Source organism: Fonsecaea pedrosoi, assembly GCF_000835455.1.
Source record: "Fonsecaea pedrosoi CBS 271.37 unplaced genomic scaffold supercont1.5, whole genome shotgun sequence".
Taxonomy (NCBI): domain Eukaryota; kingdom Fungi; phylum Ascomycota; class Eurotiomycetes; order Chaetothyriales; family Herpotrichiellaceae; genus Fonsecaea; species Fonsecaea pedrosoi.
The window spans coordinates 823555-837158 of record NW_013550611.1 but is presented as its reverse complement, the minus strand read 5'-3'; the positions used below and the strand labels follow the sequence as shown (position 1 = coordinate 837158).

The 13604-nt window shown below is 52.0% G+C and overlaps 4 protein-coding genes across 4 annotated transcripts; all 4 read right to left on the bottom strand.

Annotated features, from left to right (window-relative positions):
• Positions 1-184: 184 nt before the first annotated feature.
• On the bottom strand, positions 185-2238 carry Z517_07773 (uncharacterized protein; the record flags this gene model as incomplete). Its single annotated transcript, XM_013426294.1, has 6 exons — positions 185-337; positions 488-556; positions 610-841; positions 902-1869; positions 1920-2146; positions 2217-2238. The coding sequence occupies 6 exons, from the start codon at positions 2236-2238 to the stop codon at positions 185-187; spliced, it is 1671 nt and encodes a 556-aa protein (XP_013281748.1).
• Positions 2239-4537: 2299 nt separating this feature from the next.
• On the bottom strand, positions 4538-9374 carry Z517_07772 (uncharacterized protein; the record flags this gene model as incomplete). The annotated part of the gene is made up of 2 exons (XM_013426293.1): positions 4538-5451; positions 5501-9374. 2 exons carry the CDS (start codon positions 9372-9374, stop codon positions 4538-4540), a joined length of 4788 nt encoding a protein of 1595 aa, XP_013281747.1.
• Positions 9375-10135: 761 nt separating this feature from the next.
• On the bottom strand, positions 10136-12267 carry Z517_07771 (uncharacterized protein; the record flags this gene model as incomplete). Its single annotated transcript, XM_013426292.1, has 5 exons — positions 10136-10231; positions 10310-11485; positions 11543-11809; positions 11868-12118; positions 12183-12267. The coding sequence occupies 5 exons, from the start codon at positions 12265-12267 to the stop codon at positions 10136-10138; spliced, it is 1875 nt and encodes a 624-aa protein (XP_013281746.1).
• Positions 12268-12787: 520 nt separating this feature from the next.
• On the bottom strand, positions 12788-13554 carry Z517_07770 (uncharacterized protein; the record flags this gene model as incomplete). Its single annotated transcript, XM_013426291.1, has 2 exons — positions 12788-12943; positions 13000-13554. 2 exons carry the CDS (start codon positions 13552-13554, stop codon positions 12788-12790), a joined length of 711 nt encoding a protein of 236 aa, XP_013281745.1.
• Positions 13555-13604: the final 50 nt, after the last annotated feature.

The following is a 13604-nucleotide window of genomic DNA, read 5'->3' as shown; positions in this document are numbered from 1 at the left end:
CTGAGCAGACGGACATATTAAACCTGACTATTTGGCATGTCATTTGGACAACTTATAGTATTGCACGCATTTGGTACTCATCAACACATGCCCCTCGCTTGCTGTTCATTACGTCGTGCAATTTCTGTAAGTGACGACTCAGCTCATTAACGTCGTCTGAAGCAATCTCGTCCTCCCCTTAGTTTCAACCCATGTGACTCTCTGGTCCGCTGGCTTGCATGCCAAAGAAGATGAAGAGATCATGTCTGGTCCACCAACTCCTCAGTCTCTTGCCAAATATATACACGGGGATGGCAAGAATGCACATTGCCAAGGTGGTTCCGCCAAACGTGAACATCTGTGAAGACATCAGCACTTGTATCTCTTCGGTCCCAATAGCAGGTGCAGAAGGAGGTTTGATTGGGCCGGCAGACCCAGACATTACCCCTATACGGACAATTGTATGGTTCTGACGGTACAATGTTGAGCCAAAGGACGGAAAACTTACAATCTCCTCAGGACCTTTAGCAGCGACCCAGTTGTTGGCGAAATTGGAAAGGCCATAAAACATGAAGTTCTGTATTGCAAGTGTCAGCGATCTGTCCCATCATTTCAAGGGACAACCATTACCTTGAAGAACATATTCATCACGAACATCTCATTGCTCTGGCTACGGAAGGCGTCCAGCCCATAGGACATTGTCGACCATACGCCAATCAGGACACCGACCATCATCAGACCTTGACAGAAGGCGCAGAGAACAGCATTTGAACCGTGGGCCATGGTATAGCCGAAGAAGAACATGCCAAAGGCGGAAAACACTGCGCAGGGAAGCATAAATACGAGTCGGAATTCAGGTTCACTATTTTCAGTCAGTAATGAATCCCCTGTCATCCCCCTTCGAAGAGCAGAGGAGACTTACTAAGTGCCTCTGTTCTTAATGGTCATCCACTTCACCACCCGATCCCCGGTCAGCGCCACAATGATGGACCCAATCATCCCACCGATAAAGGGCCCAGCTCCAATATAGCCAATCTGGGCAGGATCAAACAACCAGGGTGGGCCCGCAAAGATGCCCGCGAGGATGATAGCTGAGCCGACATACCAAGCACAGAGGAGACCCGAGACAATGATGGAGTAGCATCCAGCCGGGTTGAGCAAGGTCAGGAACATACCGAAGATCCACTTGAGAATATTGTCGTGGGAGAAGATGCCATTATAGAGCTTGAGTTCCTGGACAAATGTCTTTTTTGGGGGGTAGCGCGAGGAGCCTGCAGAGGATTCGTTCAGCTCTTTGACGCCAATAGCGTGCTCACGGTGCTCTTCATGGGCTTTTTCAATCTGATCGAATGTCTCCTCTCTGACGATGTCGGTGTCGTACATCGATTCGCGACGATATGTTGTCTCCGGGACGAAGAGGAACATGAGGACGAACTGAACAACCAGGAATATCTGGAAAAGGTGAAAAAGCCAGAGAAGACCCAGGTCGTTGAAGACTTGACCGCAGATGATCGAAGCCAAACTAGACGCTGAGTTCAGGATGAAGTTGATGGTCGAGATTCGTAGCCCTCGCTGGTGCACGCAGTAGAGATCTCCCACGGCCGCGACTATCAGGGACTCAAAGGCGCTGGTCGAGAAACCCTGCACAATTCGAGCCGCGAGGAGGTAATTGTAACTTATTTTCGCTTCGCCGATCGCGGTTCCGATAATGCAGAAGAGAGTTGACACAATGAATACAGGCCGTTTGCCATACCTACGGCTAAATGCGCAGACGAAAGGACCAGCGCAACCGGCCGCGAGAATGTTGTAGCCTGATACCATGACTGTAGTCGTAAGATCAGTGTTGATTTCCTGGGCAATGGCAAAGTATGAAGCGTTCAAGAAAGGGCCCTATCAATAATAAGCAGACATATAAATCACCACTGCAACGGGAAGCGCACATTCGTTGCCGCGTTTAACATCGCGCCGAAGCAGAGAATCCAAATGATAGCCTCTTTCTTCAAAAGAGACCAGTTGAGTGGATCATTCGGATCATCGCTTGGTTGCGGAGAAAGCACGATATGGGAGTTCTTGCCGGTCCCATGCTTGAGGTTCGCCGTCTGAGCCTCTGCATGGGCAGCTTCGTCGTTCAAGAGTACGGTACCCGGCACATGCGGAAGTTTGGTATCTGTGTCGAGGAAGTATCAGCGTCGAGTAGTGCCTCCAACGACAGGGGAAATGTAACGACAAGTACCAACCTTCCAAGACACCGAGCCCCATCTTGTCTACTATTGCGATTTCGATTTCTGGAGGAAAGGGTAAAGTTCAAAGTGACTAGGCGCTATAGCAGCGGCAAGGCATTCACAGCAAGACCACACTTAAGAAGGGCACAGGCCACTTCCAGAGTCTCACGAGTATAGAAGAGGAGACAAGTTATATACTTACTGAGCAGACTGCGACAGCCCCAACTTTTCTCCATACCTTCCACTCCACACTCCACATGCCTCGATTGAGATGGTCCCACGGGTGTGCGGTAGAGCAACACGAGGTCGAGTCATCTTGTGGTCATCGAGTTGTGACCAAGGACGGCCAAGGCAAGAGAGCATGAAAGGTGCGCTGGTATAGGATGGTTGGGGTTTAGTGAGTTTTCGGTGGCGTACCACAGGCGACATTTGTCAGGATCTGTATCGATCATAGTCTGTTAGTGGAGACGCCAGACAAGCCTTGCGTACTTGGTACGGGCATTTCTCACCAGAAGCTGGTTCCCTCCGCTGTGCACGGGTGGATATCCAAGGGACAGTTGGACAAAAGGGTCGGGGAAATCTGGGGCAAATCCACCCGTTGGTTGCAGAAAAATGCGGAGGTTCTCCACTTGCCTTCCATTTGTAGAGACTTCAGGGCTGCGAGAAGTCATCTGGGCACAGAGGGTTCAACACTGTCACACGCTGACTCGCTGTTCTCGTTGCCATTGCCAGGTCACCGTTCTCAGTAGCGAGAAAGCAGATATGTCGCCCATGAATAGGAACCACACAACACACTGTGGGGCTCATTTCTGGGAACAGCAGCCACCAGTGGGACAGACATACCTGGGGTGCATGGGAGCCTTGTACATAGGTTTCCTGCTGGCTGGACAAGATCAGAACTGCATTTTGGAGATGGCAATTCAGTGCTTGGCCGGAATAATCCCACTTGAAGTCTGTAAAACTCCAGGCTTGTGGTGAACGAGGGTACTTGAAACACTGTTAACGGGGCTCGACAAGGAGATTCTTGAATTTACATGGTGACACTTGGCTGACCTCTGGTCTTCACGGTGGAGGGTGTATCTCCTCTATCCGTAACTTGCTGATGAATTTGTAAACTGTATACCTTCCATCAGCTTTTGACAGAACAGCATAACCCTCTGGCAACTGATGTGTGATGTATGTTCCCATAAATTCAAACTACCTGCAGCAATACCACATAGTCTGGCGATGTGAAGGTAAAGGACGGCGAGGATCCGTTTCGACCGACGACCGCCGCACTCTTTCAATCCATTGCCGTTCAATGCGGACGCAGCAAATTCGAAGGACTTCTTCTCTGCCTGATCCACTCATCATACAAGGCCTTCTCTTGCAAAATTTGCCTACAATCGCAAAGGTAGGGGAAGGCTGCGCCCATCTTCGAGGGCAGGAGTGTTCCTTTCTCGTATAGAATCCAAGTCGCTGCCATGTCTGGAAGGTAGAGGCTGAGATGGCTCGGGCACTCATCGCATGTTCCCGATGGTGGACAGACTGCGTACTTCTGAGGCTAGGTTTGGGGGCTTGTCGGCTCGCAGGTTTGGAATGCAACTCAAGTCATCACTGAATGCTGAACCAGAGCGTGAGATGGATTGTTTTGTACACAGCAGAGGGCAAGCAACTGGATGGTAGCGAGGAGGGCATTGTGTGTCAGGCATCTCCTCAACTGCTCACCTGCGGGTGAGTCAGTTCAGGTTTGGGAGACCACGTAGGCAGACAGCCACGGAATAGGTAGGTACGACGATGGCAATCAGAGGGAGCGAACATCCGATAAGTTTTGATATAGTGAGATGGTCTCCCGTATAACGAGTCTGCGGCCATCTCCCAACCTCATCGTCGGCTCTAGTAATTCAAGTTAGTTGCCGATGTCTGTCTGGCCTTCCACCAGATCAAACATTGAAACACCTTCAGCCTCGCCGGCCTTCTCACCTGCGCCGTCTTCCCCACCATCTTTGTCTTGTTCATCTCACTTCATCATTGTGCAGGTTTGTATTCTATTTCTGCAAAATCTTGCTGCACACCATCTGCAACCACTTTGTCCCACGCCTTGTTCGCACTTTGATAATGGTTTGATAGACCTCATTTTCGAGGGGAGCCGCAAATGTCCCCCTGATTATCCCATGCCTTTCCCATGCGGCTCCCTTCTGGCCTGTTCTTTTGATGTCGACTGACTGCCGAGCCCGTTCAAAAGCAGCCTATGTATCGACATGGAACGAGCTTCTGCCCAGTCAATGATTCATCTCAACCACAACGCCAATACCCGTGGACTCCCAAAGAATTTAGCCGTCTCTCAGCTCTCAATATCAAGTTGCAGGATTGAACCTCAACTCGTTATTGTTCGCCGGGTCTGCCTGCAACTCCATGACCGGCGGATCGTCGACATCATCGTTGTCATCCTGTACGCTCATATTCACCGGCATTGACATCCCACGTCCAGACGCGATCTCGTCAGGAGGAGGGGCGCTTTCTCTAGCGCCACGAGGGTGTGCAAAGTCTTCATGGTGCATGACAGGCCCAGCTTCACTGCTGTACAGAGGGAGATCGTTGTCATTTGGGTCGTGGTGGATCGAACCGTTGTCCTCTAAATCTGTGAAGCTTGGTGCTGGGCTGCCATGGTTACCTTCGACGCGCGTGCTGTCATTGGAACTGCCCTTGTCGCCAAACATGCCCTCCTCTTCGGAATTGGCCGGCGCTCGCTGTGTCGAGGTCTCTAAACGTGCAAAATCCCACGTGGGACGTGACCACTGGTAATCCATGCTGACCCCTTCGTCGATGTCAGCCTCCGCCGCAGCGTCATCATAGCCTGGAGGCCGCTCGTATTCGCCGCCACTACTGGCTGCTGTTGGTAGCATCAAGCTCGGTGGACTTTCTGTTCCGGCTAACAGACCTCGACTCTGCTGACTTCCTTCTCCCAGCGCCGAGCCACCCGGTCCCGCTCCCACGCGGTGACCGTGACCGACTGGAAAAGCGCTCGACGACCCATTGTGGGAGGAGTCGCCGAGACGCCGACCTTCCCCCGTCATCGGAGAAGAATCACGTGAGTCTTGTGGCAGCTCAGAGTCGGCTGCGGCATCGTTGTTGTTGGAATTGGATTCTTGTAGCAGTTCCTGAAGCCTGGGTCCACCTAAAGGGTGATCCGACCGTCGACGGTAGAACAGGAGGTACGCGGCACTGGTCACGACCGATCTTGGGTCCGTCTTTGATGAGACATGAGAGTCTAGACCGGTCAGCAGCGGATCCGGGAACACGGAATTTGAGTAACTCACCATTGTATTCGTACCAGCTGTTGTTGTAAAAGTTCTTCGCGTACGCCGTGTAATGCCCGCCTCCCAAGCCACCGTAATGGTTATCAACCGCGATCAAGTCATAGATCAAGCTCTTGCCGTCTTGCTGATCTCTCACCATTTCTGAAAGATCAAGCCCTTCTATGGGATAATCAACCTTCACTTCAAGCTTGTCGCGGAAGTTTCTGTTAGAACTGAACCGCTTCAGGTGCATAACAAGGATATCGGGCGCTTTCCATAACTCAAACATTTTATCGGCTCGGCGGTGCTCTTTGCATCGAGGACAATACCAGGCATTCTGTTCAGACAGGGTTTCGGATTTGCCAAATTCGTTCAGACAGTCTACCAATGTGATTCCATGCTTCTTACGGCTGTTTCGCTGCTCACGTTTTGCCGCGGTTTCCGGATCAGGCAAAAGGCCCACGCTCTTCCATGTCGGAAGCCCGCGATAGCCCTCGCTACCGTCCTCACTGCCACCAAATAATGCATCATAGCCGTCTTGGCTCCAGTCAAGGATGATGGCTTCGCCTGGTCGGATAAGATCTCCGGTCTGGGCTTTGGGCAACGGCTGAGGAGGTGGTAAAGGTGATCGACGGTGTTGTGTGCGTCTGGCCGAGAATTTGCCTCTGTTCTTATTTTTGCCGTACTTGTGCGCTTTCTTGTTCCGACTGGGCAGGATCTCTTGGGGTTCTTGAAGCTCGGATTCCGAGTCGGGTCCAGAGGGAAAGACCGGACTGGCCTCCGACCCGGACTCGTTGCTGTCCATAGGAGTGTCATCAGTCTCGATGTCCGCAAGCTCATCCTCACTCTCTGCAGAACCACTCTCGCCATTCGCAAGACCAAGACCACCAGCCGGCTTCACCGACCGAGATACTGGCTTAGGAATTCGATTTTTGATAGACTCATATTCTCCAGTCTCAGAGATTTGATTCCAGCCCGTAGGGATGCCCTCCCCAGTAGAAGTGACCTGAACATCGAAAAGTTGCTGGAATCGGCGGGGAACTGGTGACTTTGACAGCAGTAATTTCTGCAGACCAGCCTCGGTGGACTGGGGCCTGAGCTCAGGAGCTTGACTAGCATCTCGCATGGACACATCTACGAGGCCATCTTCACCCTGCACAGAGGTGGCAATTGGAAGACCCGAGCCAGAACTGGACATGTCATCGGTCATCACCATGGTGTCGGAGCCTTCTGGTGTTCCCAGCCCATCGTCTGAGGGGCTATCCTCTTCGTCATGTATCCTCTTTGTTGTCATCCCCGTAATATTTCCCAGAATTTTCTTCATCACACCGTCGTAGGTGGACCTGTCTTCGCGACTCAGCACAAGGTACGTAGGTTGGCCAAAGAAGGGTTTTGAGGACACCCGCGCAGAAGGATTCTTGACAAGCCGGTTATACATTGGTACTAGGAGCCGGTCTGCCTCAGGGCTGTCTGCTTCAACCATTTCATCGTCTGCATCAGATTTGGTCATGTACAAGCTGAATTTCCGCGCCTTGTTTGGATTGTAATTGGTCGGGACGGATTCCAGCTCGTACATGCAGATGATGTCGCTAGTTTGGATGTTTGCTTCTGAGATGACGACGTAGTTATCAAAAATTTTGTAAATCTTGTTCTTGTAAGACTCGGCAACAAGAAGTCGTTCCACATCGGCATGTGTCCTCAAAGCCACAAATTCCTTCAAGGCTTTGATGGTTGAATGTTTGTCAATGTCTACGTCGATCCGAACTGGTCGTTTGTGGAGCGGAAAGTACAGTATCTCTTTCTGCCAGTTGTTCTCAATGGGCAGTTGCAGAGTTAAATTGTTGAAAGGGTCAAAAATAATGCTGACTTTGTTACAGACCGGGCAGGTCAAGGTCGATTTGTACATTCCCGCAAAAAGATCTGTAACGACAGAGTCATTTCGTGCCTTATAGATTTCCCAGTTCTTCTGAGCGAATGCTTGAAGGGCCGCACTATCGTGCACCATTTCATCCGTGGAGTCCGGTTTTTCGATGTACGGTTTCTTGTGGATGCGGTTCAAGTCTTCCTGAAGGCCGTCAAGAAGGAATAACAGAAACTCCTGAGAGTCTTGTTGTTGATATCCGGAGAAGCTGGACCCATATTTTCCGATTGTGGCCTTGAATCTGCTTGGATTCGTCGAAGAGGCGTTCTCGTCGTAAATCTGGTGCAGCAGGTTGGCATATGCTTTTGCAATCTCGCCATGGTGACCAAGAGGGTTGTCCACGTTAAGGTCCTGCTTCCATTGGTCATGCAGGAAGAACTGCGTCAACTCCTCAACACTGCGGATGCATTGTAAAGCCGAATTCATGTAGCATGTATTTCCCAAGTTGCTGAGTCCGGTGATGCCGCGTGGCCTTCCATCCCGTTTCTGCCGTCCCCTAGTCATCATTCCCGGAGCTGGGCTGGATCTGCCACTAGGGGTGAGGTTTTTAGCTGCGCTCTTAATGCCTTTGGTCAGGTTGAGTTTGGAACTTTCGCTTGGCCATTCGTCCTTGCCAGACTTTTGTTCCTCGAGGACGATCACTTCCTCGTTCCTGCCCAGACCAACAAGGCTCAACGTCAACGTCTTTCCATTGTAATTAGGATTTGTAGTGTTGTCCTTGATCTCGGTGAGGAGCTCACGGTGCTCGCCTATTTGAAGATGTATGAAGGTGTTGACATCAAGGAGCATTTTATCTCCCGCGGTGGCCACAATTTCAGCACCAGGGGCTGGAGAGACACTTCTGGAAGCGGAGGGAGTGAGACCACCCGAAGCGGTGGCATTTTTCAGGCCTCCCAGGATCCTCCACACTCTGACTTTGGTGTTCATGTCGACGTGCAGGAGCCTCTTGCCCTCCTTGAGCCAGTCATTGCACAGCGTCTTCTTGCTTGCAATCATACGTTGAGGTGGGAGGTCCTTCTCGCGTTGAGTCTGTGTGGTGTGCTCACTAGGCACCTTGAGGAATGAAAACAGTGGCGGATTCAGCTCCCACGTCACGTTCGGCATTGCTGCGTCTGCACCACCCCAATCGTGTGCATATCTAGTGATGACAGGGGAGTCTTTTGCGAGCCCGTACCATGAGATTATCAAGTCCCATGCTTCCTGGGGAAAGACTCGATAGTCCTCATCGAGCGTGAGGCCGGGCCGGAGGGGCACATATTTCTCGCCAGCTTCATCCGTCAACTTGACATCCTCGTCAATCACCATGGCAATGTCCGAATTGTCAACGGGTCCAATTTCACCCTCTGTCGCTGATTTTTCAATCTTTCCCACGCCAGCGGGAAGAGAGCCACGGGCTTGGACTTTCTGAAACCATTTTGCAGAGATGAGGTAACCTTTTTGGCCTTCTTCCAGCTCTTTCTGCCACAGTGCCGTCACTTGTGCGATTTGGTCGTCGATGGAGGGTATGGACGTAGCAGTGGATGGGACATCAGCGTCCAGCGACGTGGCCGCGGTAGAACGGTTAGAGGGGCTAGGGAAGAGGGAATCTGTGGTAGAACTGCCACTATTATCAGACAAAGAAGCCGCGGCGCTTTGTTGGACAGCGCGAGGATCACTGTTGTGAATCAGTCGATTCGTCGCTAATATGTCGCGATGTCTCGAGCCCGTGTCTTGCTGCTTTGCCTTTAGGGTGTCTTGAGAACCTGCAGGCACAGTGTCTGGGTTGACGGGAGTGAACCCGGACCCAGAGCCTGGTATTTGACCCTCGCCCATTTCTACGTCACTGTTGTAGGACTCTCTATCCTGGGCCCCCATATCAGACGCCGGCCTCTTAACAGCAGGGGAAGCGGAGCGCAGGTGCCTGCCTAAATCATCCTTGGATTGCGAGAGGTTTTGGTTTTGGTGATTGGGGTGTTTTTGGGAGGAAGCGGGCATGTCCCGGGCGGGAGTGCTCGGAGGGATAGGTGGTGAGGAGGTCCAGGTTCGTGACTTACGCCAGGACCATGGACTAGAGGGAGCAACAGGGCGGAAGGCTGACTGTCGAAATAACGAACGTGTCGAAGATGAGGGTCTGAAAATGACGCCCACGCAGAATGTGAGGGCCAGAGTCGGTCGCAAGTGGGTACCAGACTACCTCACTGGCTGGCGGTTTGCCTGCGCTAAGAAAATGCACGGCTTGGGTGAGGCAGTCACTGCGGTGAAGAGCTTGACGGTAATAAAATGGCACTCCGAATGTCGCAGCCACGACTGAACGGCGGAATCACAAAGAGGGGTGGTGGATGGGTCCAGAAACCATCTCGCTCATCCAAACAGAGGTTGATTTTCGGTTGGCAGGTCCTGTCTTCTGAAAGGACAATTCATTCACCCTTTTTGAGAGTCTATGAGCCGAGCCGCCGGCCAGAATCATGCGAACCTTCGCCTCACCATCAAATCCAAAGTAAACAGCCACCCTTCCGCTCCCCTTTGGGAGTCCTATTAATCATCCCAGCTCGGGAATACAATCATGTGCTTGGGCTGTTATACTAGTGAGCCACGCGTAATGCAGTCATTTTGTTCGCTTGCATCATCCCTCCTGATTAAACAAGGCCGACATGGCAGCAACGAGGCTTCCCACCGCCTCACTGGTAGCCTTGTGCCCGCTCGTAGCCATTATTCCGCGCTGGATAGCTTCATGGAACAACCAAGAGCTTTTCGGCTCATCTCGTGACAATCTTATCCACCTCATCCATCGCCTCCGACCACGTCTCTAGATTCTTCCGGGCCCATTCGATATGGCATCGCGCATACGCAACCTAGGAGATCGTAAAAGTTAGCTTGGTAAACCATATGCCTACATCAGACACCAGCAATTGTTCTCGGGAAATACGCACCATATATCTCTGGAGGTCGTCCTCTTTCTCCTTCTGGAACCTCTTTAGGTCTCGCATCACTCCCTGAGTTGCGTCGTGTACGTCCTTCTCCGACACTTCTAGAGCCTGTTCCAGCTGAGACAGGCTTTCTCGTGTTTTCCCGATCTGATCCCGCCTTGTCCTCTCCGGGTCAACATCCACGAAGCCATTCACGGCATGTCTGAAGCTGCCAAATATCTTGTTGGTCACGAAGTTGCCGCTGGGAGACTTCTTGTGCGTTATCGGCGATGTAGGATTCTGGTGCGGCTGTCCTTGAGCAGCCGAAGGAGGCGATGATGGAGGCTCGCCATGGGTAGGTGGAAAGTCAGAATCAACAGATTCAGTCTCTTCGTGCTGCCCCTCCCTCCTCTCCTGGGAAGCCCTGACAGAAGCATTCGACATCGAGCGCCGCGGTGGGTTTGCTAGCGTTGTGCTACCGGCTAGATATGCATCGATGCGTTTCGCTTCTGACTCGCTGCGCTCGAGCTGATCCAAGAGATGCCGTTTCTTCTCCAAATCCTCTCTCGTCATCTCTTGCTGCACTCGTTTCAGGACTCTATATTTCAGCACATTGCGGACGACACCCGCAAATTGTGCACTCTCCCTCATGGGCTCGGCAAACGTGGCGCCAAAAGTAAGTGCTAGCTCCTCCGTGGAGATATACGTGCTGTCCACGGCCTGCCCTATGCGCTCAATTGCTGCTGCCACAGTAGGTGACTGCTCGGAGAGTGAGAAGCCATTGTACCGAGCGCCCAACTCTGCAAGATCCGCTGAAAGCTTTGTTAGATGCTCGATAGTGCGGCGGTTTACCTTTTCGATACTGCCTTGCAGCAAAATCTCTAGTTCCCGCGTGTTCTGCTCGAAGTTGATAAAGTAGGGGTCAAGGTCAGTTTCGCTCAGTCGCTCCGAATTGATGGGGAACCGCCCAAAGATCTGAGGACCGGGTGTCGTATGTGATGCAACTGAGGGGAAGGTCTGATCCGGCGGAGATATAGGCGTTCCAGTGCTTGAGATCGGCCCATATGGCCTGAGTTTGGCAGAGGAAGATGGGATAGGCAGCCAGTTGTGAGCAGGTGTCGGATTCGCAGGATCCAGAGGTGGTGCTTTCAGATTATTCTTTGGCACTGAAGCGACTGGATGGGCGTGCAAGACTTCGTTCTGCGCAGAAAGATCAGCGTCCTAGTAGCTGAAACAGATAATATGGCCTGCTATTACCCAGCTGGAATTGGGATCCAGGAATCTCCACCAAACGCCGTCTTCAACGACCTCCTTCATTCTCCGGCAACGGTTCAAGAACACGGCAAGCATACGTTTTCGCTGGTCGATAATGCCCACGTCTTCCTTTGCCTTGGTGGGTTTGGCGGCATAGTCTGCCATCGTGTGTTTCTCGGGGATCGGAGGAATGATTAAGGTGGGATGCAGATTGATCAGGGCGGCGCGCAGTGAGCTGAACTCTGAGTATCTCCTCGCGACTTCAATGTCCTGCAACATCTGTCAGACACCCATTCAGCTGTCTCCAAGTCCTGCGGGATGTGCCTACTCCAGTCCGAATCTTGTACACAATGTAGCCTCCATCCGCGCTTTTGCCTGCTTCTGTTATGACAATCTCAAGATCCGGTTGTTCATAGAGTATCTGCTGGACTCTACTGTCGTAGCCACCCTTAGGAGGGACGAACCCGCTTTCTGCCGGTCCCTCCTCTTCCTCCTCCCCCTCATCGCCATCAGCGTGGAATTGGGAGGCTGGGTTAGAGGACGTAGAATATGAGGTCGGTGAGGTCGGTTGGTCTGAGTCTGGGTCTAGAATGTTAGCGACCAGATCGGATAGGCTCGAAGCAGGCTCGCATACAAGAGATACCTAGAGTTGGATTGGAGGGTTCAGTGGCAGAGTCCTGGTTATTAAAGGACCCATATGGGTTGTTGTCCTCGTCATCCTGCCACATCTTATGCTGACATGCGACGAAGAGGCTATGGAGGGGGACTGAGTTCTGAAGACTAGACAAGAAGAAAGTCCCAAGGCTTATCGTAGAGGTTCCATGATTCAAATACAATGGCAAGTGACAAGGCACACCTTCAATTGTTGGAGGAACTTGGGACGTTAGATGCACTCTCACCCGCCTAGCCACGTCATTGGTTGGTCTCTCACTGCGCAGCTCAGTCCAAGCCACTATGGATAATGTAGCTTCAATGAACTCCGCAAACTTCTCCCGTCGTTTGATCACCCTACCAGGTGCACACACGACACACCTGCTAGACCTCAAGCACTTAATGAGCCCAACGAGCTTTCCGCAGCAGTGGCTGGTCTCGCTAGCTGGCTGCAAAACCAGTCCTTCTCTGCAAGTGCACCTTCACGCCCTCAAATTTGCTAGATAGCCAGTCGTCCCTCAACGTCGTCGGTGATCGCAACACGCTTTGGGTGCTCGCGGGTACGTGAATGGGGCTCCTGGTCCCCTTAAACACTTTCTACACCCTCTCTATTGTTGAAGTTGATGCGTCTCTTCTCGTCCATGGTACAGCCAACCACGTCGTTGCCCATCTTGGTTTCCAACCTCTGCCGCCACCACCGCCCCTGATCCCAACACCGTACCCATGGCCATAGCCATACTGGTATGGTGCAATCTGTCCGTTCACGGTTATTGAATGTAGAGATCGTTCAGAGGCACTCTTCCACTCACCGGCTGCGCCATTGTCGCTGAGTGTGGCCACGCATGCGCGAACCACCACTTCCCGTTTGCCTTTTTTCGGACACACCAGAAGATCATGGCAAAAATGAGGATAGCCCCAAGGACCACGCCTACAATCATACCCGCCTTTTCACCCGTGCTCCATTGATCCCAACCGCTGTTGTCAGGGTCAACCACGTAGACTAACAGGCCCGAAACCCCGGTATGTGTCGGATTTGGCCGAGGAGAATCTGAAATGGGAATGACCCAGGTTGAATAGATGTTTCCTGCATCATCTTGAAGGTAGATGTCTAGCTCGGTCAGGGTTACCGTCGATGTCTGCGTGGTTGTTGTCGGTATAGGCGTGTACTTCGTGGTGGCGGGCGCAGTGGCAGTGGTTGTGGAAGGTGAGGCAAGTGAATCAATTGTGACGGTTTGGCCAACTGTTGCAAAGAGAGTCGTGGACAAATGAGAAGTCACGGTAGTGGTAGTGTCGGTGATGAGTGTTGACGAGACCACGACCGCCGTGGTCATGGTCTCTGTGACTGTTGAAATGATGAAAGTCATGTTTGAATTTTTGACTCTGACTACATTACAGAAGACTAGGAGGAGGGAGA